At 36.7% G+C, this 25,369-nt stretch overlaps 1 protein-coding gene across 4 annotated transcripts; it reads left to right on the forward strand.

Moving 5' to 3' along the window:
* Window positions 1-911: 911 nt before the first annotated feature.
* On the forward strand, window positions 912-24,493 carry GUF1 (GUF1 homolog, GTPase). Of its 4 annotated transcripts, XM_026846577.1 has the most exons (12): window positions 912-1,019; window positions 2,568-2,716; window positions 2,925-3,005; window positions 4,658-4,735; window positions 6,881-6,964; window positions 7,458-7,522; window positions 10,859-11,062; window positions 12,604-12,743; window positions 13,978-14,101; window positions 14,455-14,587; window positions 16,099-16,242; window positions 17,195-17,298. In XM_026846577.1, exons 1-12 carry the CDS (start codon window positions 920-922, stop codon window positions 17,216-17,218), a joined length of 1,326 nt encoding a protein of 441 aa, XP_026702378.1. In that variant the 5' UTR covers window positions 912-919; the 3' UTR covers window positions 17,219-17,298. The 4 variants fall into 4 exon arrangements, with proteins under 4 accessions (XP_026702378.1, XP_026702380.1, XP_026702381.1 ...); XM_026846579.1 differs by lacking the exon at window positions 17,195-17,298 and having other exon boundaries at window positions 15,480-16,217; XM_026846578.1 differs by lacking the exons at window positions 912-1,019; window positions 2,568-2,716; window positions 2,925-3,005; ... (1 more) ...; window positions 6,881-6,964; window positions 7,458-7,522 and adding exons at window positions 11,408-11,552; window positions 18,863-18,964; window positions 21,360-21,479; window positions 22,369-22,405; window positions 23,461-24,493 and having other exon boundaries at window positions 10,914-11,062; window positions 17,239-17,372.
* Window positions 24,494-25,369: the final 876 nt, after the last annotated feature.

Raw genomic sequence — 25,369 nt, forward strand, 5'->3', positions numbered from 1 at the left:
GTCCTGCGCGTGGGAGGGGGCCGTTCCGGGCAGGCGGTGTCACCCCGGCGTGCGTGCGTCCCGCTGCAGGGGCGTTTGGGTCCCCGCGGCAGTGGGAACTGCCGTTCCAAGCCGGGGCACCCTGCAGTGCTCTGCGTTGTGGTAGCAAAGAACGCGGGGCTTGCTTCTGTGCCTGGCCCGGAGCTGCATGCATAGCCCGTGTGAGGGAGATGAGCTTTGGGTACCTCTGACAGCGGCGAGCAGCGTTTTTCAGTAGCGTAGACTGCTGTTAGGGCCTCTCCTAGTTCCTGATGCAGAAAGCTTTGAAAAGCAAATAAGCCACTTTCCTTCAAAATGCCGTATTACTTGAGAATATCACAAAGAAAATTTTTTTAGTAGTGTTCGACGTTTCTGTGTGTGAACCAAGGAAGTCAGGCTGGTTTTCTGTAGTGTTAAATTCAGTTAAGTGTTATCTGTAGCTTCCTTTCCCACAAAATCTGCTTGCTTCTTATGATAACGTAACTGCTACCTGGGCTACTAGGTAATGTTGCTGTGTTCTTATCATGCTTGTGAAGAATGATGTCCTTAATGGTCCCCTGAATCCAGTTTTCTTAATCCTTAAATTTAGTAGTTAGAGCATACTTGAAACTGCTTTGAGTTTGTCAACTCCCTGTATTCATAAGAACATAGTACCTTTCACAACACTTTCCAGCATACTTACTGATTATTCAGAGTTATAAATAGATATCTATATATGACTGAAGTGAAATGCTAGCATTTTGAACACAAATGTCAATTTAAGCTTTTCTATCTCTATTCAACCTATGCCTCTTCTAGAGAAAACAGCTAATTCTTTTTTTAAAGGCCAGGTCATCCTGTGTGTAGAGCCTGTAACCATGGTTTATGCAAATAAATTTCTGTTTTTCAGGAAAAATTAGATATGTCGACATATCCTGTTGAAAGCATTAGAAACTTCAGTATTATAGCTCACGTAGATCATGGCAAAAGTACACTAGCAGACAGATTGTTGGAAATTACAGGTAAGTGTTCTTGTTCTATATTACCTTGACGTGTAAGATGACGTGTAAGTTTCTCTAGCTTTGTTTATTACTAAAATTTCTAATATCTTTACTCTTCTAGTGCCAGGTTGCTTGTGCTTTTAGGTTGCCAGTTGTGTAGTGCTACAGGTGTGAATATGATGGACTTTCTTTCTGGCTGAGATCTGCTTACAAGTAGGGGTAAGGAAGCATGTAATTCACTCAAGGAAGTATGTACTTTAGAAAGAGACTGAAAAGGAGTGTACTTCCTTGTTCAAGATGCTATTCCTCTCACTCCTGACCAATTGTCTGTTAGATTGGTATACAGCAAGTTTATGATGTTTACTGCCAGTGTTTGGGGTGTACAGAAGCAGGGACTGTCATGACCTGGGAATTCTGGACAGAGTAGTTTTCAAAAGCATTATTGAAACAGTGAGGAACTTAAGCTTCTTGTACTTAGATGACAGTAATGGTATGTCCTCTTGTGAGCAAACCATAAACAACTGCCTTTGGTGAGTGGAGCTCACTGATACTGAAACTGATATGGTGCTGTCTTGTAAGTTTTAGAAATGTACAGCCCTATGTTGATTTAGATTTAGTGTGTACAATAACTGCCAGTAATTAGGTGTAAATTCCATGGATTCTCAGCTGCTATATAAACTTGCTTCCTTCACTAAGTATTGGTGAAGTTGTGTTACTTTCATCTTCAGAGGTACTTATTTTGTCCTAATGGAGCGCCTCTTGGACTTCAGTGTTCTTATTTTGGTATTGTTGAGGATAAGGAAAACTACCTGCCTTTAAAATGAAGGTGAGAAACAGACATGCTAAGGGATCTTTGCAACTATAAGTGACTCTGAAACCAGGCTTGCCTTGGCAGAAACAGAGGTTGCCTTAGAGGGTTCTCTAAGGTAAGCTGGAAAGCTATTGCTGTGATGAGACTAATTTCAGAGCTTACTTTAGCTAGTCAGAAATGCCGTTTGGAAGTCTTGCTTTTCTCATTTAAGGGATAAGCAAAACAAAACCTGGGAAAGCAGCTTTTGATCAAAGTTACTCTTGAATGATTACCTCCATTGTGTCACTATGGGCAACATGTTTTACCTGATGCCTCTGATAGACTGTAGCTGTGAATTCAGGTCTGTCAAGCTCTGTGATAATGCTGATTTTTCACTTGAGATTGGTACTGGTTGGAGTTGTGGGCCGTGGAGCTGTTCTCCAGTGATAGGAGGCGAAGTTTCTTTAAACATCAAAATTATTTAGCACAGAATGTTTTTTTGCTATTTCTTAATCTCTCACTTAGAATTGTATGATATTTTGTATCCTGCTTATTCAGGAAAGTATTTTGTATAACTTTATATATAAAAATTTATTTAACAAATGTTAAGAGTTGAAACGGTTTTTTTAAATTAAAATCTAAGTTTAGCTTAATCAGATGGAAAAGCTTCATTTGCAGCTGTAAATCCCATGTTCTCTTGATTAATGGCATTTTCAAGAATTATTTACTTTGAGAACTAATGTACTAAATGAGGTAATAAAACTTTTTTTAAATCTTAGGAACAATTGCTAAAACTGATCATAATAAACAAGTGTTGGATAAACTGCAAGTGGAACGTGAAAGAGGAATTACAGTTAAAGCACAATCTGCATCTCTCTTTTACAGTCATGAAGGAGCCAACTACCTCTTGAATCTTATTGACACGCCAGTAAGTTAAGTATAAACAGTTTTTAAATTACACAAAGTTAAATGTCTTTATGCTTAAAAGTAGGAGATTTCTCACTTCTTCTGTTTATTCAGTTTCTTTTTTTTTGGTAAGAATTGTGAACATATACAAATGAAAACATCCTAATGTAGAAAACCTTGCAAAAGACTCTAGAAATACCTGAAATTGTAAACATTTATTTTCTCCACAGGGCCACGTAGATTTCAGCTATGAAGTTTCACGGTCGCTCTCTGCCTGTCAAGGTGTCTTACTTGTAGTGGATGCAAATCAGGTGGAGTTCTTAATTCTTGTTTTCTACTTAGGATTTCAGTAATTTCTTTGAGCAAACCAGAGAGATGATTAGTTTGGGGTATCTCTTTAATTTTCCATCAGTGTTTTTGCCCCTAGTCTATCTCTGTAAAAGCTCTTTTATTTCTATAAAAGCTCTTTTTCTGTAGAGAGAGAGTAATGGGAGTTTAAAAAAAAATGTAGACAAATACTTGTGTGTTGATAGATACTGCAGCTCCATGACATACCAATAAAGGCACAGGATTAATGAAGAATCAGATCCTAGTTTTTTAGAGTATGACCTTTGCAAGTGACAGTCTGGAGAACTTTTATTATACTAATGCCTATTTGAATACCTCCAGTTTGTTGTTGGAAAGCTTGACAGGTCATTCAACCAACCACACTGTTAGACTACTAGTTATGACTAATTGCTCTTGTGCTCTTGATCGTCTATAATACAAACTGGTACTGGCAACATTAAAGCTAAAGGACACTATAAGTCAAATGTGCATAAACTTATTCTGGAAACTTGAGAATCGTTTTCTATCCACTAGATGAATAGGTTCTTGATTGATCTTTCAGTGATCTTTTTATATTTAATGTGTTTATAATTTTTGACATCACATGTAAATATTATGTGACTATTTGGTATTCTATATTTGCCTTTCAGTCAGAACGCTTACAAACTCAACTTTTTTATTATAATTGCTAATGTTTCTCCTGCCAGCCTGAATTCTGGAGGTAGCTTTCAAGACTTATGTCTCACTTTTTTTTTTTCCTGATAAATGTTCTTTGCTGCTTCTTTATATTGCTTAAAAAGTTAGGCCTATATATCTACAGTGAATATCCACATATAAGTAGTTTTCTACTTGATCATTGTAAACAAAGGAGAAGACATCAAACAGCTTCTTTTTTTCCCTCCTCTTTTCTCCCATTCCCCCTTCTTCACTCTCTGGTCCAATTGTGGTATTAGGCTTTATACTCTCATTCACTGGCATCTCTATCACTGTTTTCCCTTGTCTGGTACTTGGATCTGGAAGGCGATCATTTTTTTTTCTAATCAGAGCTGCTCTTTTGCCATCCTTTTGAAAGAAATGTGAAGTACCAACTTATAATTTGTTTTCTCTTTTGAAAATGACTGTAAGGTAAGTCCAAGGTATGTTCCTGCCCTCTAGAGTAACTGCAGTCTTATTACCATGATAAACATCCCTTTTTCTTTGTTTTAGTCCATTTCTCAATAGCTTTTTGTGGACAAAGAATGTGGTTTTTAAGGTACCTGTTATGACCTTGGCTATTCAGAAATAAATCACATACACAAAAATAAGTACTTGATGCATAATGTACATAAAACTGTGTTACCTATAAATAATTCTATGTATGTGATCACACATACAGCATTATTAGTTCATCTACTTATATTCAGATTATGAGAAATGATAACGGGGAATGTTATCTTTCTCAGCAATGTGTATAATGAAAAACCTTTACCTGTTTTCCATTCTGCAAGTGAAGATAGAACAGCAAAGTAATCTTAAATCGTATAGAATGTCTGAAAAAAAAAAAAAATCCAGAACCAAAAAAACCCAACAAAACAACCACCCCAAACACCAAAACTCAGGAAAATGCCATATTAAACGTTTAATGCTTATTTTCTAGGGTATTCAGGCTCAGACGGTGGCAAACTTCTATCTTGCTTTTGAAGCACAGCTTGCAATAATTCCTGTCATAAATAAGGTAATAAAGGTTTTAGAGTTTCCTTTTAAATAGTTGGGTTGCTTAAATGTGTTGAAGATTGGTAAATACATTCTCAATAGAAGTATATAATGAAAAAATAACCAGAATGTAATAAGAACTTTGTGTATTTGCTGTCTGTTTAATATTTTACAGTAATTCCTGAGAATTCAGTTTATTTCATAAAATACATGTAGAAGCATTTTACAAGCAGCACTGAAAAATTATTATTAGAGTCTGTATGGTAAATCAAGTTCAGAAGCATTGTGTACATTATATCTTGATGAGGAAATGTAAACCAGTTATAGTTTGCAATCAAATAAGCCACTTGGGTAATACTCAGTACTGTATATTTTTTCCTAATGAGAACAAGCTGAAGCTGTGGCATTCCAGGGTTTCAGATTGACTTGATGAGAATGTTTAGCCACTATGGGAATTTCACAGAATCATTTAGGTTGGAAAAAACCTTTAAGATTGAGCCCAACCATTAGCCTAACACTGCTAAGTCCAACACTAAATCATGTGCCTAAGTGCCACATATACCATCTTTTAAATACTTCCAGGAAAGTGACACCACCACTTCCCTGGGCAGCCCATTCCAGTGCTTGATAAATTCTTTCAGTAATGAAATTTTTCCTAATAACCCAATCTAAACCTTCCCTGGTACAGTTTGAGTCTATTCCTCTCATCCTATTGCTTGTTACCTGGGAGAAGAGACTGACACCCACTGTTACAACCTCCTTTCAGGTAGTTGTAGAGAGTGATAAGATCTCCCCTAAGCCTCCTTTTTTCCAGGCTAAACAACCCCAGTTCCCTCAGCCACTCCTCATAAGACTTGTTCTCTAGACCCTTCACCAGCTTTGTTGCCCTTTGGACACACTCCAGCACCTCAATGTCTGTCTTGTAGTGAGGGGCCCAAAACTGACAGTAGTCAAGGTGCAGCCTCACCAGTGCTGAGTACAGGGGGATGGTCACTTCCCTAGTCCTGCTGACTGTACTATTTCTGATATAAGCCAGCATACCATTGGCCTTCTTGGCCACCTGGGCACACTGCTGGCTCATACTCAGCTGGCTGTTGACCAACACTCCCAGGTCCTTTTCTGCTGGGCAGCTTTCCAGCCACTTCTCCCCAAGCCTGTAGTGTTGCATGGGGTTCTAATTTGGGCCTGAATGGCCAGAAAGGTGCAGATTAACCTACCTGTGCTCTGCCTTGCAGGCCGTTTGTGATGCAGCTTTTTGAAATGCCAGACTTTTAACTGCTATGGTTTTCAAATTAAAAATCATGGATTTGAGGCATTTAGAAGGCTGTCAGTGTGAATTTAAGTTGTATTGTATTTGTATGTTTACAGTTGCCTTAGCAATGTATTAACTTGTATAATTTTGGTGTCACTTCTCAATTGACTTTTTTAAGACTTCTATCTGTGGAGAGGAAGGATTTAGATAATTTGGGGTAGATGTAATGATCCTGTAGCCCATCATAATTTAAATTCACCAGTTCATGAACACTGGAATTCCTTCTTTTTTTTTTTTTTTTTTTTTTTTTTTTTCTGGTGAATCTTCAAGTGGCTTTTTACAAAAATAACTTCAAAGATTCTTTCTGTGATTATCGATATATTCCTCCATGTGCTTTAATGTTTTTCTTTTGTTAATGTTGATACACAGAGATTACATGAGTAGCAGTTTCATATTTAAAAAGTGAAGTCTTAGTTTTGAGTGAAATCTAAATGTTGTAGTTTATACAATTTTTGTGGGTTTAATGATTGGACTCACAGGATTAGTTACTGCTCATCTTAATTGCTCTTTGTAGATTTATTTTGTATTTAATGTTTGATTCTATAAACAGTATAGGTAGCACTTATGCTTTCAAATTACTTTGTAAAATAAAGATTTTCACCATCTCTTGGACAAAGGTGTTTTGCCTAATGAAACAAACAAAAAATAGTCTAGTTATAGAGGGGATCCTTCCTGAAGTCAGTCAAGGAAGACTTTTTTCTAAAATGAATCCTGATAAAGATCTTTTCCTGAAGACATTTAGTATTTATTCACAAATACATAAAGGCTCCTTGACTTTGTATATTTGGAAGCTACAGTGCTGGATCATATGTGAGACGTGATTGCCTGTATATTTAGCAGTTTGTTGTTTTTCAGATTGACTTGAAGAATGCAGACCCTGAAAGAGTTGAAAAACAAATAGAGAAGCTCTTTGATATCCCTGTAGATGAATGTGTAAGGGTAAGATCTCTTAAAGTTTTATAACATGGCTGATTGTTTAACTATATCTGCTTTGTAGCTAATGAAAGACATGTACACACAGTAAATCAACAGGGTGCCATCTGTCTGCCTGTCTTTGACATACATGAATTTCTTCAGTCTCCTGAAAAAGCATAATGGAGAACATGCTTCTCAGTTAAAAATTCTAGTATGTCTTGATGAATGGCATCAGATTTTAAATTATTTCTCATTGTGAGTGCATAAATTTTCATTTTTACCATAACAATAATTGCCACTCAGGAGAGGAAAAAAAAAAAAAAGAAAAAGGTTTAGAATAATTTATAATCAAAGAAGCATTTCATAGTAATAGCATTCTAAAGTGTGCTTCAGAGTGCTTTTCTGGGTGGTATTATCTGTGGCCACCAAAACTGTCTTAAGTAAACGTGACACCATTTCATAGATACTGAATGTATATAAGACATGTCTTACAAAACTATTGTTGGACTTGTTTTAGATTTCTGCTAAACAAGGAACAAATGTTGAAAAAGTTCTTCAAAAGGTCATTGAGAAGATTCCACCGTAAGTCTGTATTTAATTATGAAACATTGTAAGGTTAATTAGGACACCATAAATTGAATTTTTACAGGATTGGCAATAGTTTTGCACTTAGTATTAATCTGATTTAACATCAGTATTATAAAGAGATGTGGGAGAAATCTAATGTCGGAGCTGGTTAAGTCAGTTTCAAATTGCAAATCAGAAAAAAATGACACTTCAGATTTGAGATGCCTTTTAAAAAATGATTGTATGAATATCAGCAGAGAAGATGTCTTTATTCTTAAGAAGTGGGAAAGGAAAATAAGTTTTCTGAAGTGAAAGATGAGAGGTGAGCCACTAAAGGCAATACTTTTATGACTGTAGAGCTTCCATGAAACTCACTGTTTATGTGCTTTTGAACATTGCATTGTTAAAATGATAAAGGTAATTGAAATCTGCTGTGTTTAGAATTTCATATCCTGAACCCAACCTTTAAAATAGACTTTTATCTAAGAACTTGATGACAAAGCTGCTAAATTACAGTTCAGTTTCAGTCAGGATACTGCTTTTCATTCTTTTTCCCTACTATTAGGTAATAATTGGAGTCCTCATATTAGTTAATAATTATAGTTAAAAGAAACCGCAGTGGAAATCTGACATTTTGTTTCCATGAAAGATGACAAAACCAAAATATCTTGACTTCTTTAAAACCTAGATTTGGAATGTAATTGCTGAATTTTTGTTGTCACCCATAGCACAACACTTTAAGCATCGGTTTTGCCTGTTGTGAAATGGCTAGGATAAATATGCATTTGGTTTTGTTCTGTTTGTACCGTTTTTGCACATGGGGGAAATAAGATATAAAGATTTTCTACATAATAAGTTGTTCAGAAGCAGAAGGAAAACATTGGCCTGCTGTTGAAAAGGAGAGGTGAATTAGTCACCAACAATGCTGAAGAGGCAGAGGTTCTCGACTGTTTCTTCATTTCTGTCTTTACCGTCACTGTTGGCCCCAGGCAGTGGGAACAAAAATCCAGGTTGGTGCAAACACGGACCCACCATCAGTGGAGGAAGAGTCAGTATGTGAACTGTTACAGGAGCTTGACCCCTGAAAATTGATGGGCCCTGACATTATCCACCCAAGGGTGTGTCCAGATCCAATATCAGGGGAGGTTTCCAAGAGCGAGATTAAGACATAAACTAGGACAAATGCCGTATACCCCAAACAGGTTTTTATTATTAAAAAAGTGAAGAGGGGTAGCAATAGGACAGAAGGGAAGTAAAAGACATAAGTAAAGCAAGGATGCAGGATGGGGCTGCAAGAATAGTCACCACCATGGATCCAGCAGCATCCCCATTGGTCCTCATTCTTCAGTTCTTCAGTGGTGGGTGCACATGGATCTGGCTTCGATGGTGGATGTACACAAAGCAAAGTTTCTGTTGCCTTTTTAACTTCATAGCATCTGCTGATTAGCATATCTGCCCACCTTCAGGTTTTTTCTCTGGTCCCACAGGTTTTGTTGCATCTGGCTTCAGGGCAGGAGCGTTTGCCTCTTACCAGTTCATTAGCAATGCAGCCATGGGGTCTGGCCTACACATTAGTGCCACAGATGGCTACAGGATGGGGCCAACTCAGTACACTCTGCCCCTTTGAGGCTTATCTAAAGAGTCCAACAATGCAACCACAGAGAAGTGGGGGGATGCATCCTTCAATACACTCCTGCTTCCCTGGGCAGCATTCCCCAGACCAATTCACAAGCTGCAGCAGCTTGTCTTGGAGGCTTGCACAGATACAAGCAAACTTTGAGACAGTCATATGACACTTCAGTCTCTCACAGGATGTTAAGGGAGCTGGCTGACCTCACTGCGAGGCTGCTCTCCATCTTTTCTTCACAATCTTTGTGAAGTTGTGGAGACTGGGGAATGTCCCAGAAGACTGGAAGAAGGCTAATGTCACTCCTATCTACAGGAAGGTCTTAAAGGACATTTCAGGAAATTATAGGCCCTTCAGTCTTACTTCAATCCCTGGGAAAGTTACGGAACAAATCCTCCTGGGGGCTGAAGCATGTGATTGGGAAAAGCCAGCACAGATTCACCAAGGGCAAATCCAGCTTGACAAACCTGATCGCCTTGTACGACAAAATAACCTGTTTGGTTGATGTGGGTGAGTGGTGGACATTGTCTACCTGGATTTCTCCAAGGCTTTTGATACGGTTCCCCACAGCTTCCTCCTAGAGAAACTGGTACGTTATGGTCTAGACGAGTGGTCTGAGCAGTGAGTGGGGAACTGGCTGACGGGCCACACCCAGAGGGTGGTGGTACGTAGCTCCTTTGCAAACCAGCAACCTGCCACAGGTGGGGTCCCCCAGGGATAGGTATTGGGCCGAGTGCTGTTTGATATCTTCATAAGTGATCTGAATGATGGGATCACGTGTACCCTGGTGAAGTTTGCTGTCGAAACCAAAGTGAGTGGGGAAGTGGACACTTTGGAAGGGAGAGCCAACCTGCAGGAAGACCTGGATGCGCTGGAAGAGTGAGCTAACAAGGACCTTAAGAAATGCAGCAAGGACAAGTGTAAGGTCTTGCACCTGGGAAATCCAGGAGTGCATCTACCTGGCTCTAGAGCAGCTCTGTGGAGAGGGACCTGCGTGTCCTGGAGGACAAGCAGCTCAATATGAGTGAAGTGAGCAGTGTGCTGCAGCAGCACAGAAAGCCAACAGGATGCTGGGTTGCATCCACAAAGGGCATCACCAGCAGAGATAAAGAAGTCCTTATCCCACTCTGCTCAGTGTTTATCTGGCCGTATCAGAAATATTGTGTTCAGTTTTGGTCCCTGCAATACAAAAAAGATGTGGACGGGCTGGAGACAGTACAGAGGAGGGCTACAGAGATGATCAAAGGACTGTGAAGCCTGCCAGATGAGGAGAGGTTGAAAGAATTTGGTTTGTTCAGCCTTGAGAAGAGAAGGCTTAGCAGAGACCTTCCACTATTTAAAGGGTGACTACAAAGAAGGTGAAGGCTCCATTTGTACAAGGAGTCACATGGAAATGATGAGGGGTAATGGGTACAAGTTAACCCTGGGGCGATTCCAACTAGACACAAAAGGAAAACTTTTCACGATGAGAACAATCAGCCACTGGAATAATCTCCCCAGGGAAGTTATGGGTTCCCCAACACTGGATACTTTCAAGGTTCAGCTGGACAGGGTGCTGGGCCATCTTGTGTAGATCATGCTTTTGTCAAGAGACGTTGAACCAGATGATCCAGCCTGGTATTCTATGATTTTCATGAAAGGTTTTGGGTTGGGGGTGCTTGCTCATTCAATATTAGAAGAAAAGCACACTGCTTAATATATTGTTTTAAATTTTTTTGTGACAGACCCCAGTGTAATACTGCTGATCCACTGAAAGCTTTAGTATTTGACTCCACCTTTGACCACTACCGAGGTGTTATAGCTAACATTGCACTCTTTGGTGGGGAGATTCAGAAAGGGCATAAAGTTGTGTCTGCGCACACAAAGAAAAGATACGAAGTTCATGAAGTTGGAATTCTGACTCCAAATGAACAGCCAACGCATAAGTTGTAAGTAAAAAATTTCTTACAGTGGAACAAATTGTAAATTGGTGTAAGATGCAAATTCTGCATTTCCATTTGATTTTTTGCTTTGAGCGGTAGACTGAGAGATGTCTGGGTTTTTTGTTCTTTTTCTTTGTGGTTGGGATTGCTATGGTTATTTGTAATTTAATGCTCAATAGTCTTTTTCATTTTGGGTGTGCTGAGGCAAAAACTTTTGGGGACTGCTTTTTTGGGCACTGCTAGCGGGAGGAAGCTGTTGCATCAGCTGTACTACACGGAACATCTGGACAGCTAGGTTTTTTTAAGACTAGGATTTGATATTCTTATTCAGCTGTCCAATTTATTATCTAGGCACTACCTTGTTTGAGAGTGGAAGGGAATGGGGCTTCATCTTAGTTATTGCTGCAGCATATTTTGAGGGTGGAAAGCTTAAAATCCATGAATGCAACGGCGTCCAGAAACTGGCTCCTCATTGCAGCAGTGGGAAGAAAATCAGGTACTTCGAATTATCAGAGAAGCTTTATCAGTTTTCATCCAAGTATGTGTTAATGACTTTCTTGGGAGATTCTCAGTGAGTCTGTGTTACTGTGTGTGGTGGGCTGAACCCAGCCAGCAACTAAAGCATCCAACTAGCCACTTGATCACTCACTCAGCCCCAGTGGGATGAGGGAGAGATTGGAGGAGCAAAAGTGAGGAAAGACTTGTGGGTCGAGATAAAGACAGTTTCATATGTGAAGGAAGAAGAATAGAAATAAAACCAAAAAATGCAAAGGCAATCAGTTACTACCTCTCACAAGCCCTGATAGTATACAAGTAATGGCCACATTGGAAAGACTACACTCCTTGGTTTTTATTGCCAAGAATGATACTGTATAGTATGGAATATCCCTTTGGTCAGTTTGGGTCCTCTGCCCTGCCTTTGTCACCTCCCAGCCTCTTGCTGACCTCTAGCCTATTTGCTGGGGGGGCAGAGTGACAGAAGGCATTCATGCTGTGCAAGCACTGTTCAGCTATAGCTGAAACATTGGTATGTTTTTAATACCATTTTAGTCACAAGTCTAAAATGCAGCACTATACAGGGCTGCTATGACAGAAATTAACTGTGTTCCAGACAAAAACAGTATGCTGTGTTTTACTCTTAAACTATCATGGGTTCCTCTCCTAACATCATTATGTGTTGATGGAAGTCATTTGTCTTTCATTGCTTCTGTCACTTAGTATATGAAGTTTGCTATGCTGGCAGCTGGGAACTGTTCTGGTTCTGTCTTAGATCCCTGAGAACTTCCCTCTAGTTCCAGTTCTGAATAGCACAAAATTCAGAATCCAGAACTATAAATGTACTATTTAACAGTAACAGAAATAGAGCTACTTGAGTTGACAGATAGTTTGTTCCTTGAGACAAAATTCACAAGCCAGAGGAGAAGCATACAGGATTTTAGGGGGAAGTCCTTTATTTGAATTTCTGACTGAGCTGAGTAAATTGGGAAAAGTAGTGGAAATACTGATAATGTCAAGAAACATGTCCATATAATGCCAATTTTATTTAGATATGCTGGACAGGTGGGCTACCTGATTGCTGGAATGAAAGAAGTGACAGAAGCCCAAATAGGAGACACACTGTTTTTGTATAAACAGCCAGTGGAGCCTTTGCCTGGCTTTAAGTCAGCGAAGCCAATGGTTTTTGCAGGTGAGGAGTAAAGTGATATAAAGTGGGATTACTTCTTTCCAGTAACAAGAGTAAGAGAGCTATTAAAGCTTTTAAAAGAATGTATGTGTATATTAAGAGTTATGAGGATTAGAATTTTAGGAAAGTTAAGCTAGAGGCATGTAATTTCTATATCTTTGTGTAATTTTCTGTGATTTAACAGACAATAATCATTGCAGAGTGGTTTTATATGAATACAAAACTGTGGGTTTAGCTGTAATTACTGTTTCTAATGCTAGTAAACTCTTGATAGCTGGAAGAGAAGGGTTGAGGCTTTAAAGAAGTAAGTCACCTTTTGTCAATTCTTCTAGATAATCAGGTTTCTGTAATTACTATGATTTTCTCTTTTAAAAATTAGCAGCTGTTTTTTCTTCCTTAAAGATAGTAAACTCAAAGCTAATAATACTCAGAATGATTCTGTAAAATATTTGACTTTTTAAGCTTATAAAGGTCTGTTGAGCTGTTTCCACCAGCTTCAGTAACTACAAGAAGTACTATGGAAGATGGCTTTAGAAATAAATACATTCTAGAAATCACTTTCTAGACTTGTTGTGAGGGAATATGTAAAACTCACTTGAACTGTCTCATGGAAATTAGGTGGTCAGTGAATGTAGGGAAGTGTAATCCTGTAAATACTGCTATTTGTATGCACATGTGTGGCTTCTTGTAGAGCAATCAAGATTTTCTGAACACATGGCAATGTGAAAAGTGATACAGTAGAATTGATTTCAGGTAGCAATTATGTAGACAGCTGCTTTTATTCATTTAAAAAAAAACAGAAACATTTTAAACTCTGTTGGATGTGGCACTTTCTTTTTTGCCGGTCACTCTTACCTTTGAAGGAATATCTTGGTGAAATTTGTCTGCTTATTCAGTTATGCTTAAGCTATATGTTTACACTGAAGTCCTGGAAAACTGGTTATACTCAGTTTTCTGGTTATCTTGCACAACTGTGAGGGGTTAGATGAGTACAGTATCCCTGCCATTATGGTTTGAATGTATATTCCTGTTTTTATGAGGTAAGCTAAAACTTTATTACATTTTAACTAATTTTTTTGAAAAAAAGATTCCTTATATTGTTTCTCACATTTTAAAGTTGGAACAGAAAGTAAGCTATTTCTGATTTTATTAGTGTTCACTGTAAGAGGTGTGTTTGAAAGTTAAGTACCCAATAAAGCTCTTTATCACATAAATTCTATCTAATATGTTTTGACAGGAATGTATCCTGTAGATCAAACAGAATATAATAATCTCAAAAGTGCTTTAGAAAGGCTGACATTGAATGACTCCAGTGTCACTGTTCATCGTGACAGCAGCCTTGCCTTAGGAGCTGGATGGAGGTGAGACTTTTGGAATGGTTTATAAATTAAGAATGCAAGTTTAAGTCAACTGAAGGTTGAATTCAAATGAATTCAAGATTAGGATCTTTAATTCAAAGTGATGATAGGTAAAGCTTAAAAGCATTTAATTTTTTTATATTCTGTTTACACAGAGTATGCAATTTGTTACTATTGATAGTTTGTTTTTTTTTTTCAAAGACTCATACTGTTCAACTGTAGGACCATTTGGAGACTTTGCTGTGCCTGGTATAGCCAGGCTAGCAGTGTAAACATACTGGATGGGGGGAAAAAACCCCACTGAAATTCTAGGGGATATACAAATACTTTAACCAACAGGATATTTTTTTTCCCAGGTTGGGTTTCCTTGGTCTTTTACATATGGAAGTTTTTAATCAACGTCTCGAGCAAGAGTACAACATGTCTGTTATTGTAACTGCACCTACAGTTCCATATAAAGCTGTTCTTTCCTCAGCAAAGCTGATAAAGGTATGTTAAATTTAATCCAGCTTTATGTAAATAGCATCTTAAAAGCCTCCTATAAGCATCCACACGTTGTTTGTTTTTTTTTTAATGTTGACTAGTACTTTATTTTGTGGTAAACATTAGAAACACTAATATCTAACTTAAAACTTTTTTTAATGCACTTTTTTAAAAAGAATGTTAACTCCCCCTTCCCCTTTCCATTTCAGGCACTTTTCTTTTTTGCATCTTATACCTGTCCTTGAAAATGGTCATAAAGGACCCATTTCTTGCTGTATTGTGTTAAGTGCATACTGACTGGACTGACTTTAAAGCAGGGGCAATAATCTTCCAGGTGTTACCAGTCAGAAAACATTAACATTTTTAGAAAGAGTTTGTAATGCTGCTGTAGGCTGGCAGGGGCTGGTGAAGACAAGTGAGTTTTTGATCAGAGTGAAATAGGCATGTGCAAACTTTATTGAAAAGGGTGCAAAAAAATAATTGCTTGAGTTTGAGAGTGAGAGGTGAACTTACAAGCACCTGCTGAAAGGAGGCTGCAAATACCCTGGCTCATTATTATCTAACATGTAACTCTAAACACTACAGAAAATCTGTAAATTCCAAACAGTTTGTGTAAGAACGTTGCTGTACTTGCAAGGTGTAAGGCATAGACCCTTTTTCTCTCCAGTTGTTTTGGTTTCTCCCTTAGGCAGTGTAGCAGCTATGAATGAAGTAGTTGACACCTTTGGTGCGGGGATCGCTGATGTGGGACACTGATTTCAAACAGTGCTTGGAAGTTGAGTCATTATTCAAGAACACTGTCTTGTCAGTGGACGTGATACCATCACTTGCTTTGGTGTATGTGGGAGAATGTATGTACATGATAAAAAGCATGACCTTCCTTTTATTCTTACTTCAGAAGGATAACTGCAGCCCTATTGGGATGTTGGACTACAAGAAATACTTGAAAGCACTTGCACAGGAAGTGAAAACTTAAATTTCCAGGCCCACTTTGGCCTGTAAGGGAGCTTGAACCCTAAGTTCTATTTAGAGAACAATTTCCTCATCACCAAACTGCAGAATACTTGGAGCAGGTCTTTTGTTGAAGCTGTGCCTTACACCTTATAGGATCAGGATGGAGTAAGAAGGAAGGTGCATGCTCTACAGGCAAGGGAGAGATGACAAATGGACAGAAAGGCTTTTTTTATTTCTATGGATAACTCTAGGTGGTAGTCCTAGTTCTAAGCACTTTTAAAGTTCACTGGATAAAATGCTTAAAAAAACATTTTTCTAGTGAAAATAATTCCTATACTTTCTATATAATAATATTTAAAGATATGCTGATCAGGGATTTCTGTATGTGATATAGAAATCTGTTAAAATTGTGCTTGGTATAAAATTGGGTTACATAATTGACAAGTGTTTCCAAGCAACTGAAACACTTTTTAGCCTTTTTCAATGCTGTTTTTGTCTCCTTTTCTACTCAGTCATCTTATTTATAAAATTACGGTATCTGTTTTTTTGGGTTTTTTTTTCAGGAGTATGGTAAAGCAGAGATTACTATTATCAACCCTGCTCAGTTTCCTGATAAACTTTCAGTATCTGAATATTTAGAGCCAACTGTTCTTGGTACTATTGTAACACCTCAGGAATACATTGGGAAAATAATCACTTTGTGTCAGGTTGGTCTATAGTTTTCATTTGCATTTTTAAGCTCTTCCTATCATACTTCAAGAGAAGATACTAGATAGATACTGGATATTAGTACGTAAATAGTATCTCTGGTGATTAGTAAAATAGTTTTTCTTTCAAGAGTATTTAAACATCTTATGTGTAAAATTACTTCGGAACTACAGAATCCTTGTAGTGAAATTTACTGATGAAGTTCAGTGACAGTAAAGTACCTAGTCAAGCATTCATACATAGCTACTTCTATTTACCAAAAGAATGGAATCTCCAGCAGGGGAATGCCATACGTTGTTTTTCAGAAGTATACTCATGGAAATACAACTTTTGTCAACGCTTTCCTGAGGCTTCATGTATGTTTTCAGTCCTTCACTGAAATACATTTATGATAGTGATGGCCAATCACATTTCCCCAAGTGTATCTGGAATACTTTTAACTAAAAATGTTTTTAACTGCCATGCATACTGTCCTTATATAATTTCTTACAATATTTGTCTTAGCTTTTAACACTTCAATATACATGATACAGGAGAGTACAGTACTTGTTATAGTTCACTGTACTGACATACGTCTGTTAAAAAGAATTCCTAAAATAACTTCAAAAACACCCTCCTGGCAGGAAAGATGAGACTGCGAGTCCTACTGTGCAGTACTCCAAGTTATGTGACAATCTAATTTCAGTGAGATTTTATGAACAAATAATTACACATTTTAAAGGCAGCAGTAAGCAGAAGCTGTTAAGGATTTCAGAAATCTAGATTTTGGAGAGGATAGACTTGAATCATTTGTCCAGTTAAGTTACAACCACTTCATTTATGATGGTGCTGTGATTTGTTCAGGGGCTCTAGCAAACTACCAATAAGAAAGTTACTTTGGGGCTTGAAGCACAAGTTCTTTTGTGTAACTGGATAGCTGTTTATTTAAATTTGGTTTCTATTTATTTGTAGAAAACTTCTGTCAAGAAGAACTGAAACAATTTTTATTTGTCTAGGATCGTAGAGCAGTCCAGAAGGATATGTTGTACATTGATGAACACAGGGTTATATTAAAATACCTCTTTCCACTGAATGAAATTGTGGTGGATTTTTATGATGCTCTCAAGTCTCTGTCTTCTGGTTATGCAAGGTAACTATCTCTTTTATATCCTTTTCCCCTTCGCCCTACCCTGTACCCTGATGGGGGGAACGAAAAAAGATCTGAGGAGAAGGTATAGAAGAGCACAAGTGAAGCATATTCTTTTATGATGGTGCTGCAAATTGAGTCTAACTTCACCTTTAATGAGTTAGACTTACTATGAAAATTGATGGCAGTACATCTGAAAAACACTAGAAGTGCATCACTACCTTATAACCATTTTCTTTGGTGATGTGTGTACTTTTCAAGTGTGACATAAAAAGTGGCACTTGCTCATCTAGATGAGTAAGATCTAGATGGTATTTACTTGTCTGAAGTGACAATGGGTATTTTCTATCAAAAGGAATCACTGAAAATTTACTTCTTACTGTTTTGACTCTTGATGGAAAAAGGGAAAATAACAAAATACTGATTCATAAAGCTAGTAAAAACAATTAACAAGCTATATTTAAAACAACATTTACTATACTTTTATGCTTTATTACTGAAATAAAGTAAATCATCTGTATTTTGAGACAAAATGTTCTGTTGTGGGTGGATTCTGTAGCACAATGCTCATCTGTTTGTGAAGAGCCTTTCTGAGTTTAATGGAAGGGAAAATGTTGCATGGTAGATGGGCTTATGCTACAGGAGACTCAATAGCTCTTACAAACCTGATACATAGAAATGTTAGTAAGATATAGTAGATTTTGACAGGAATTGGTATACCTAATTACATGATTCATTTTATAATCATAAAAAATGAATTTTATTGAAGGACTGAATTTGGTTTGAGTTTGTGTTTTCTTAAATATTCCTTATAAAGATAAGGTAAGATGTGTTCTGCCTGGGTCTGTGTATATTTGAAATAGAAGCATAAGCAAAAATAGGGAGGCAAGAAGAGACAGACAAGACAGACAGAAAATAAATCTATCTCTGCGTCTCCTCCATTTTAAGAATTTATGCAAACTGACAGACGGCAAGGCCCATACCTAGCAAGGGAGAAATACGGTTTGGAAATGAAGAGGAAAACTTGATTGTCAGAGAGAATGATAGTAAGGGTCATATAAAGTCTGTCAAATGAGAGGATGAAAAGAAAACAGTCCAGCGTTTGATTTGTGTGACATCAAGGATGTTTACTGTTCAGAAGCTGTGTTGAAGAGCCTGGAGCTTTAAGGAACTTCCAGCCAGATAGAAGTGTTTGAATAAACTCTTTAAGAGATTGCACTAAGAATGTAGATTTTTGATTTACCTTGCTCAGTAGCTGGAAGACAGTATGATGTCTTCTGCTGCTTTGGAAAAGAGATTTATCTGCAGCAAATTTCTAGTCCAGCCTTGCATAAGGGAGACATACTGAGAGACTATTAAAAACTGTGCTCTTATTTTAATAAAAAGTTTGAGTGTTTTATTAATAAATGTCTCTAAAACAAAATTTATGGAGAAAGCATGCATAATATAATTTTTACAAAATCATCACTAATTTTTAAACTCCTTTTGTTTAGTTTTGATTATGAAGATGCAGGATATCAGGCAGCAGACCTTATCAAAATGGATATTCTTCTAAATGGAATTCCAGTTGAAGAACTGGCAACAATCATACACAAGTAGGTTGACTGGATTCTCTATTCCAAAGAAATAAGACTTCCTATTAATATACAATGAGAACATATCACATGACAAATATGTATGAAAAGAGCACTGAGGATTTCACCACATTACCACTTTTGGAGATGATCTGAAAAAGAGGAATTTAGCTGCTAGGTATATTTTTGTTGTAATATAGGGTAGGGAAGAAAAGGAAATGCAAAATGCTGATCTTTTAAAGAGCTGGAAAAATTTAAATACAGACCAGTCTAGGAGATGCCAGATTAATTGTTTATGACACTTATTTATTACTGAAATCTGGAAAAAATAAAATGCTCCCAACAATTCCTGTAGAACTTTATCTTGTCTACAGCCAGAGTACCAGGAGAAATATTTAGTGGATATAATTACCTGAGAAATGTTTTGCTCAAATGATTCACTTTCCATAAGTTTTTCAGGGATTACTTGTTTGCTGATGAGAATAATGCCTTCATGTTCCCAGTCTCCTTTTGCTTTCTTCTCAAAAAGTCTTTAAGTTCAGCATCCCTTTCCAGTAACCCTGAGATCAACTTTCTCAGGGATTTGTTTTGGCTTTTTATTTTCAGGGTTTTTTGTCCTTCTTAAAACACTAATTTGTAGTTGCTAAAAATTTGTGTATTTTCAGATTTTTTACTTAACTGCAGTCCTGAAATCCTTGCAATTCCTTAACTTCAGAAGGTCCACACAGGAAAATAAAACCCATACTTTTTCAGAGAGATCATGGGGCTGGAGTGGAATAACTCTCTTATATACAATTGCTATTTAATGTGTTTTTCATAAATATGCAGTGTTTAGCAATCTGCCTGCATCTCTTACTTTGAAAAGATGCAAAATGGAGCATCCAACTTTGCAAAAGTTAGTTATTGCTTTAACATGTGTTTCTTGATCAATCAATTATTTTTTTAACTAGTAGTCAGCATTCATTCTGTCCCTCCTTCAGTTATTCTCATAGTAAATAGACTACAACTGTATATAAAAAGAATTATGCTGAATTACATTTATAAAGAATTACTGAGATTACAGTAATCTCAGTATTAAAGTAGCCATTATTATTTGTCCTAATTATACAAATAAGTATCTGTAACTTCTAAAGCTGTAATGCTTAATGAAATACTTGAGTACTTCATGCTTAAACTGTTTGCCTTATACGAGTAGCAAGGAATCACATTGTTGCTACATGAAAACATGTAAAACTATTGTGGTTTAACCCCAGATGCCTGCTCTCTCCTTCCCCCTGCAGTGGGATGGGGAGGGGAATCAGGAAAAAAAAAAAGTAAAACTTGTAGGTTGAGATAAGAATGGCTTAATAACTGAAATAAAATATAATAATAATAAAATTTAATAATAATTGTAATGAAAAGCAATATAATTAAAAGAAGAAATAAACCCCAAGAAAAGACAAGTGATGCACAATGCAGTTGCTCACCACCTGCTGAGCAGTGGCCTGGCAGCGATCTGCCCCCCCAACCCACTTTCCCAGTTTATATACTGAGCATGTTTCATGGTATAGAATATTCCTTTGGCTAGTTTGGGTCAGCTGTCCTGGCCATGCTCCCTCCCAGCTTATTGTGCACCCACAGCCTACTGGCAGGTGGGGTGGTGTGAGAAGCTAAAAAGCCTTTGACTTAGCTTAAGCGCACTGCTCAGCAGTAATGAAAACGTCCCTGTGTTATCAACACTGTCGGCACACTAAATCCAAAACACAGCAGTGTACCAGCTAGTAGGAATAAAATTAACTCTATCCCAGCTGAAATCAAGACAACTATTTTCAGCTGTATGTTACTAAAAAATGTTTGCTAAATATGGATGTATTCAGAGAGAAGAGACCCAGTTGTTTCCAATGGCTCATGAAAGTATGTTTAGTAGCTTCTTCAGACTTTTTGTCATTTTCTCTTTCCAAATCTGAAGTACATGCAGATGCTGAATTGTTGGGTAACTTTTATTAGCAGATGACAAGAGTACATTTGTTTTTTACTTGTTATATAAAACCAGATGTTTTAAAAATGTTTCTGTAATATGTAGATCTTTTGACCTTTCGGGCCTACGATCAGTGAAAATCCTCCTTGATCACCTAGTTTTAAAATTGCATTTGAAGCTGTGACAGTAATCAAAATGGCTTCAGTGTGATAGATAATCAAGGTGATTTATAAATATTTTAAATTTATTTGAAGATATTCCATTAATACAATCTTATCACCTGTTTTGTTTGAAACACAGAGACCACTCATTAGATGTAAAATTATGATCTGATCAGCTTATATTTTGAGTTAAAAAGAGGAAAGCCTCTACTAAAATCCTGCTATCAAACAGTTTGGTATACAGATGTATTTTGGGGGTTGTATTACTCTTTCTGAAAAACACCTGTGACTTTTTCAGTGATAAGGCATATGCTACTGGTAAATTCCTGTGTGAACGTTTAAAAGATGCTATACCTAGACAGTTGTTTGAAATAGCCATCCAGGCTGCTGTTGGCAAGAAAATCATTGCAAGAGAAACGTAAGTGAAGACCTTCTGTTTCTCTTTTCCTTTTTATTTTTTTTCTTATTTTAAGCTACTTAAAATACAGACTTTAAATGTCTTACCTAAATAGCTTTATAAATTACAGTACTTTGATTTCACTGTAGTTGTATTTTTCTTGTATATGCTACTGGACCTCTTTGGGGAAAAAAAAATATATATTTGAGCTGTGACTGTGACTAAGAACTTTGTATAAATTTATTTGAAGAAAAATATATTTTTGTTTTAAATTGCTTCTGGTCAGCACTGCACTTAGTGGGTGGAGTATAACTTGCAACACTCATGTGTCCACTTCCTCTTTGGCAGTAGAAAAAGTTACTACTGAAAAAAATTAGCTAGTAAGAATAGTTCTATGTCTGAGACAGTCAGCAAAAAAACCAACTGAACTGTACTGTTCCAAAGGAAATATGTTGCAAGCTGAACACACAATTATTTCTTATCAGCACTCACTTAGAGCAAACTGTTTCCTTGATGATGTGTTTCTTGCTATTTAAACAGAAACAGCAAAAATATGACATTTAAATTGTAGTGAAAAATTAAAGGTGGGATCAAAGCAGGAGTGCTCTAAGAATTTGTGTGTACATATCTATATACATGCATATGTAACCCTTACTGTGAATCATGGCAGAAATCCAAGTCAAAAAGGCAAGATTCTAATTTTTATGTACATATGATACTTCTAGAGAAATGTGAACTAAGTCTTCTGTTCAGAATTTTATCTTCTGTATACAAAATATGAAAATGTTGTGATTCCAGTGCATCTTAGAAAACTAATAGAAAAACAAGGCTTAACATTAACTCAGTATTTATCTTCACATATAGGAGATGTTCTAATGTGTTAATGCACATGTGTTATTTTATTTTACAGGCTGAAAGCCTACAGAAAAAACGTTGTGGCAAAATGTGTAGGTATTTTGTTTGAGTTTTTTGTGATGTATGTAACTCTGAGAGTCCTGCTAACGTGATAGGCCTGTCTTTTCCTAGAAATCCAGCAAAGACACGTTCTGCTTGTCGTCCTAAGTGTCAGGGGAACATTAACAGATACTTCTAAGCTTTAATTTGAAAATTCAACTCATGTAACCTCTGGTTGCACCTTACAGTAAGAGTGGATCAGAAAGAGTAATGGCTTTTTCAAAATTACACACTCAGTAAACTCAACATTGAGTGTGTCTATGTTTACTCCTGTCTCAACATTTTCTAGTAGTTGTATCTGCATAGTATATATGTATGTGTGTGTTTGTGTGTACACACACACATATGTGTAACTTCATATTTGTTTCCTAATTTTTTTTTTTTTTCTGGCGATTTAAGAAACTATAAAAGTGATTCTTTAGAGACTTGATTGTGACTAGACTTTTACTTAGGTTTTCAGTAGTACATTGTGATAAGGCCTTACAGAACAGTTGACCATCAGCAAGATTCAGCAAAGCATAGGAAAAATGTGATCCCTCTTACTTCTCTCGTATTTAGCTCCCTGAAATGAACATGTTTGGGGGGAAAAAAAAAAAAAGTGTCCCTTTCTTACAACTCTAACAGAATTCTTCTGCTACGCACATGTGTGGGATGGTGCTTGTTCAACACTGTATAAGGGTTTGGTTAATTTGTCTAGATGTGAGCACCTAGTGCTAGGACAAGATGCCACAGTGCATCTGAGCTGGCATCCTGCTGCTGTTCCAGTGGGATTTGGATATCCTATAGGCTGTGTCTAATGTCAGCCAGACTTATGCAGATGCATATATTTAGGTAATAAATTCAGTCCTCAGTTGTCCAAATCAACACACTTAATTACTGCCTTGTTCTTTCTAACTAGGGCCTTTTGGCATAACTATTTAGAGTGTAAAATAATCTTTTGTCGTAATAGAACTAGCCTTTCTGACTATTTTTAAGCCCTTAAATATAGTGTTGCTGAAATGTACTATAACCGCATTTAAGCTTATTAAAATATTTTTCCTTTTCATAGTATGGTGGAGACATTACAAGAAGAATGAAGCTTTTAAAGAGGCAGGCAGAAGGGAAGAAATTGATGAGAAGAATTGGCAATGTGGAAGTACCGAGAGATGCCTTTATACGTGTTTTAAAGAGAGAAACTGACAAAAATCAGTGACATGCAGCTGATTATTCTCTCAACTTTTTGTAGACAGTAACATAATGAGCTAATGTATAATTTACCACTGTGAGAGGGAACATATTTGACTTTAAATGGTGCACATGAATTAAATGTGGGAAGATAAATTGAAAGGAATCTATAGTTGAAATGTACAGATACTTATAGATTATGAAATTAAAGTCACTTGACTTGACTGAATTTAAAAGCTTTAATCATATTGTTATTCATTGTATTTCAAAGTTTTCATACTTTTAACACTTAAAATTTAAAATAATTACTGGGTTTTTTGCACTGCAAGTCTTTGTATGAGATAACAGGAACAATGTGTCAAAACATTTATAAAAATAATTGAAAGGTATGTATAGACAAACTACTGTTTCTTTAAAAAGAAGTTTGAACTGTTGCCACAAAAGTATCAAGCTACTTCCTGTTTTACTTTATAAAGTTGCTGTTGTCAGGAAATCATGATGATGCTGGGAAATCACATCAGGAAAAATTAATCATTACTTTTTTTTAATGTCCCACACTGTTTGTTAAACTTGAAATGTGTCAGTTTACTATTAATACAGCCTAACTGTGCTAATCTCCCAAGAAATTGTAAGTTTTAATATATTAAGACAGAAGATATGTAACTGTTCCACCAATAAGACCAATTCAGGCCTTAAAGAATTCCTTTGGCATGAAGGCTTGGTCAGAACATGCCTCGGGGTACTTGTTTAAGTTTTACTTACATTGTTCATGTACTGAAGTTTGTCAGTTCTCACTTGAAAGCTGTAGTTAAGTGTGCTTAATATAAGCTGTTGCTTTTGGAAGTGTAAACAAAGCAATCATAAACACATGTTAATGACCATGCTATATACTGTGTTTACAACTGCATGCCCATCTCCAAAAGCTTTTAAGCTGCTTCTATTTTTAAGATCTTAATTTTACAGAACAAATTGCTGGTAGTAGCTACTAAAGTACTCAATCACCAGGAAAGGCTGCTCCTAGATTTAGGCTTGTAACTACACTTTGAGCTTGATACATAATAAACTAGTTTTTTTTTATTTCAAGCCCTGTAGAAAGATGAATTGGGAAAATCCTTGGAGGGATGTAATTGAACTGGACACTACTTATCCTGAAGAAGGATGCTGTGGATAAAGGCTTTCTATCATTAACATTACTGCTATTCTTCCCCTGAAAAATGTTAGGAATGCTATCATAGAAGATAACATGTAAGAAAGTAGAGATATCTTTTAAGTACAGACACAGTAATATGTGCTAAGAGTAAAGAAACTAAAAAGATTTCCCCCTGCCCCTTTAAATAGACCTAAAAGAGACAAAGTACTGAGGAATAAGGCTAGAGATTACCCAGGGAGTAAATATTTATCATAAAGTTGCTCAGTAGGATGCATAAAATGTTATCTAATTAAATGCAAGTTACATGCATGAATAAAGCTGCCTTGCAAATGAGACTAGAACTCAGTCTTTTAGTCTTACAGTCATCTGAAGGAGAAAATGAAGCATTAGTCTGATACAAAATGACATGATTCTATCTAATCACATACTTTTTTTCTTTCTCCTCCCCTCACCACCTTTGAAACATATTTTAAAATCTTAATGAGAAAAAGGAGAATAAAATGCTGAAGTAGATGTGCCAGGCTAAGTTAGAATTTACCCATTTACCCAAGAACCAATAACTTAAAAGACTTACTGAACTTGAAAGTGCTTGCTTTGCCATTTAAACAATGGACTGCAAGTTAAGAGGTAATATTTAATGTAA

Source organism: Athene cunicularia, assembly GCF_003259725.1.
Source record: "Athene cunicularia isolate RWA chromosome 4 unlocalized genomic scaffold, athCun1 chr4_part1, whole genome shotgun sequence".
Lineage (NCBI taxonomy): Eukaryota > Metazoa > Chordata > Aves > Strigiformes > Strigidae > Athene > Athene cunicularia.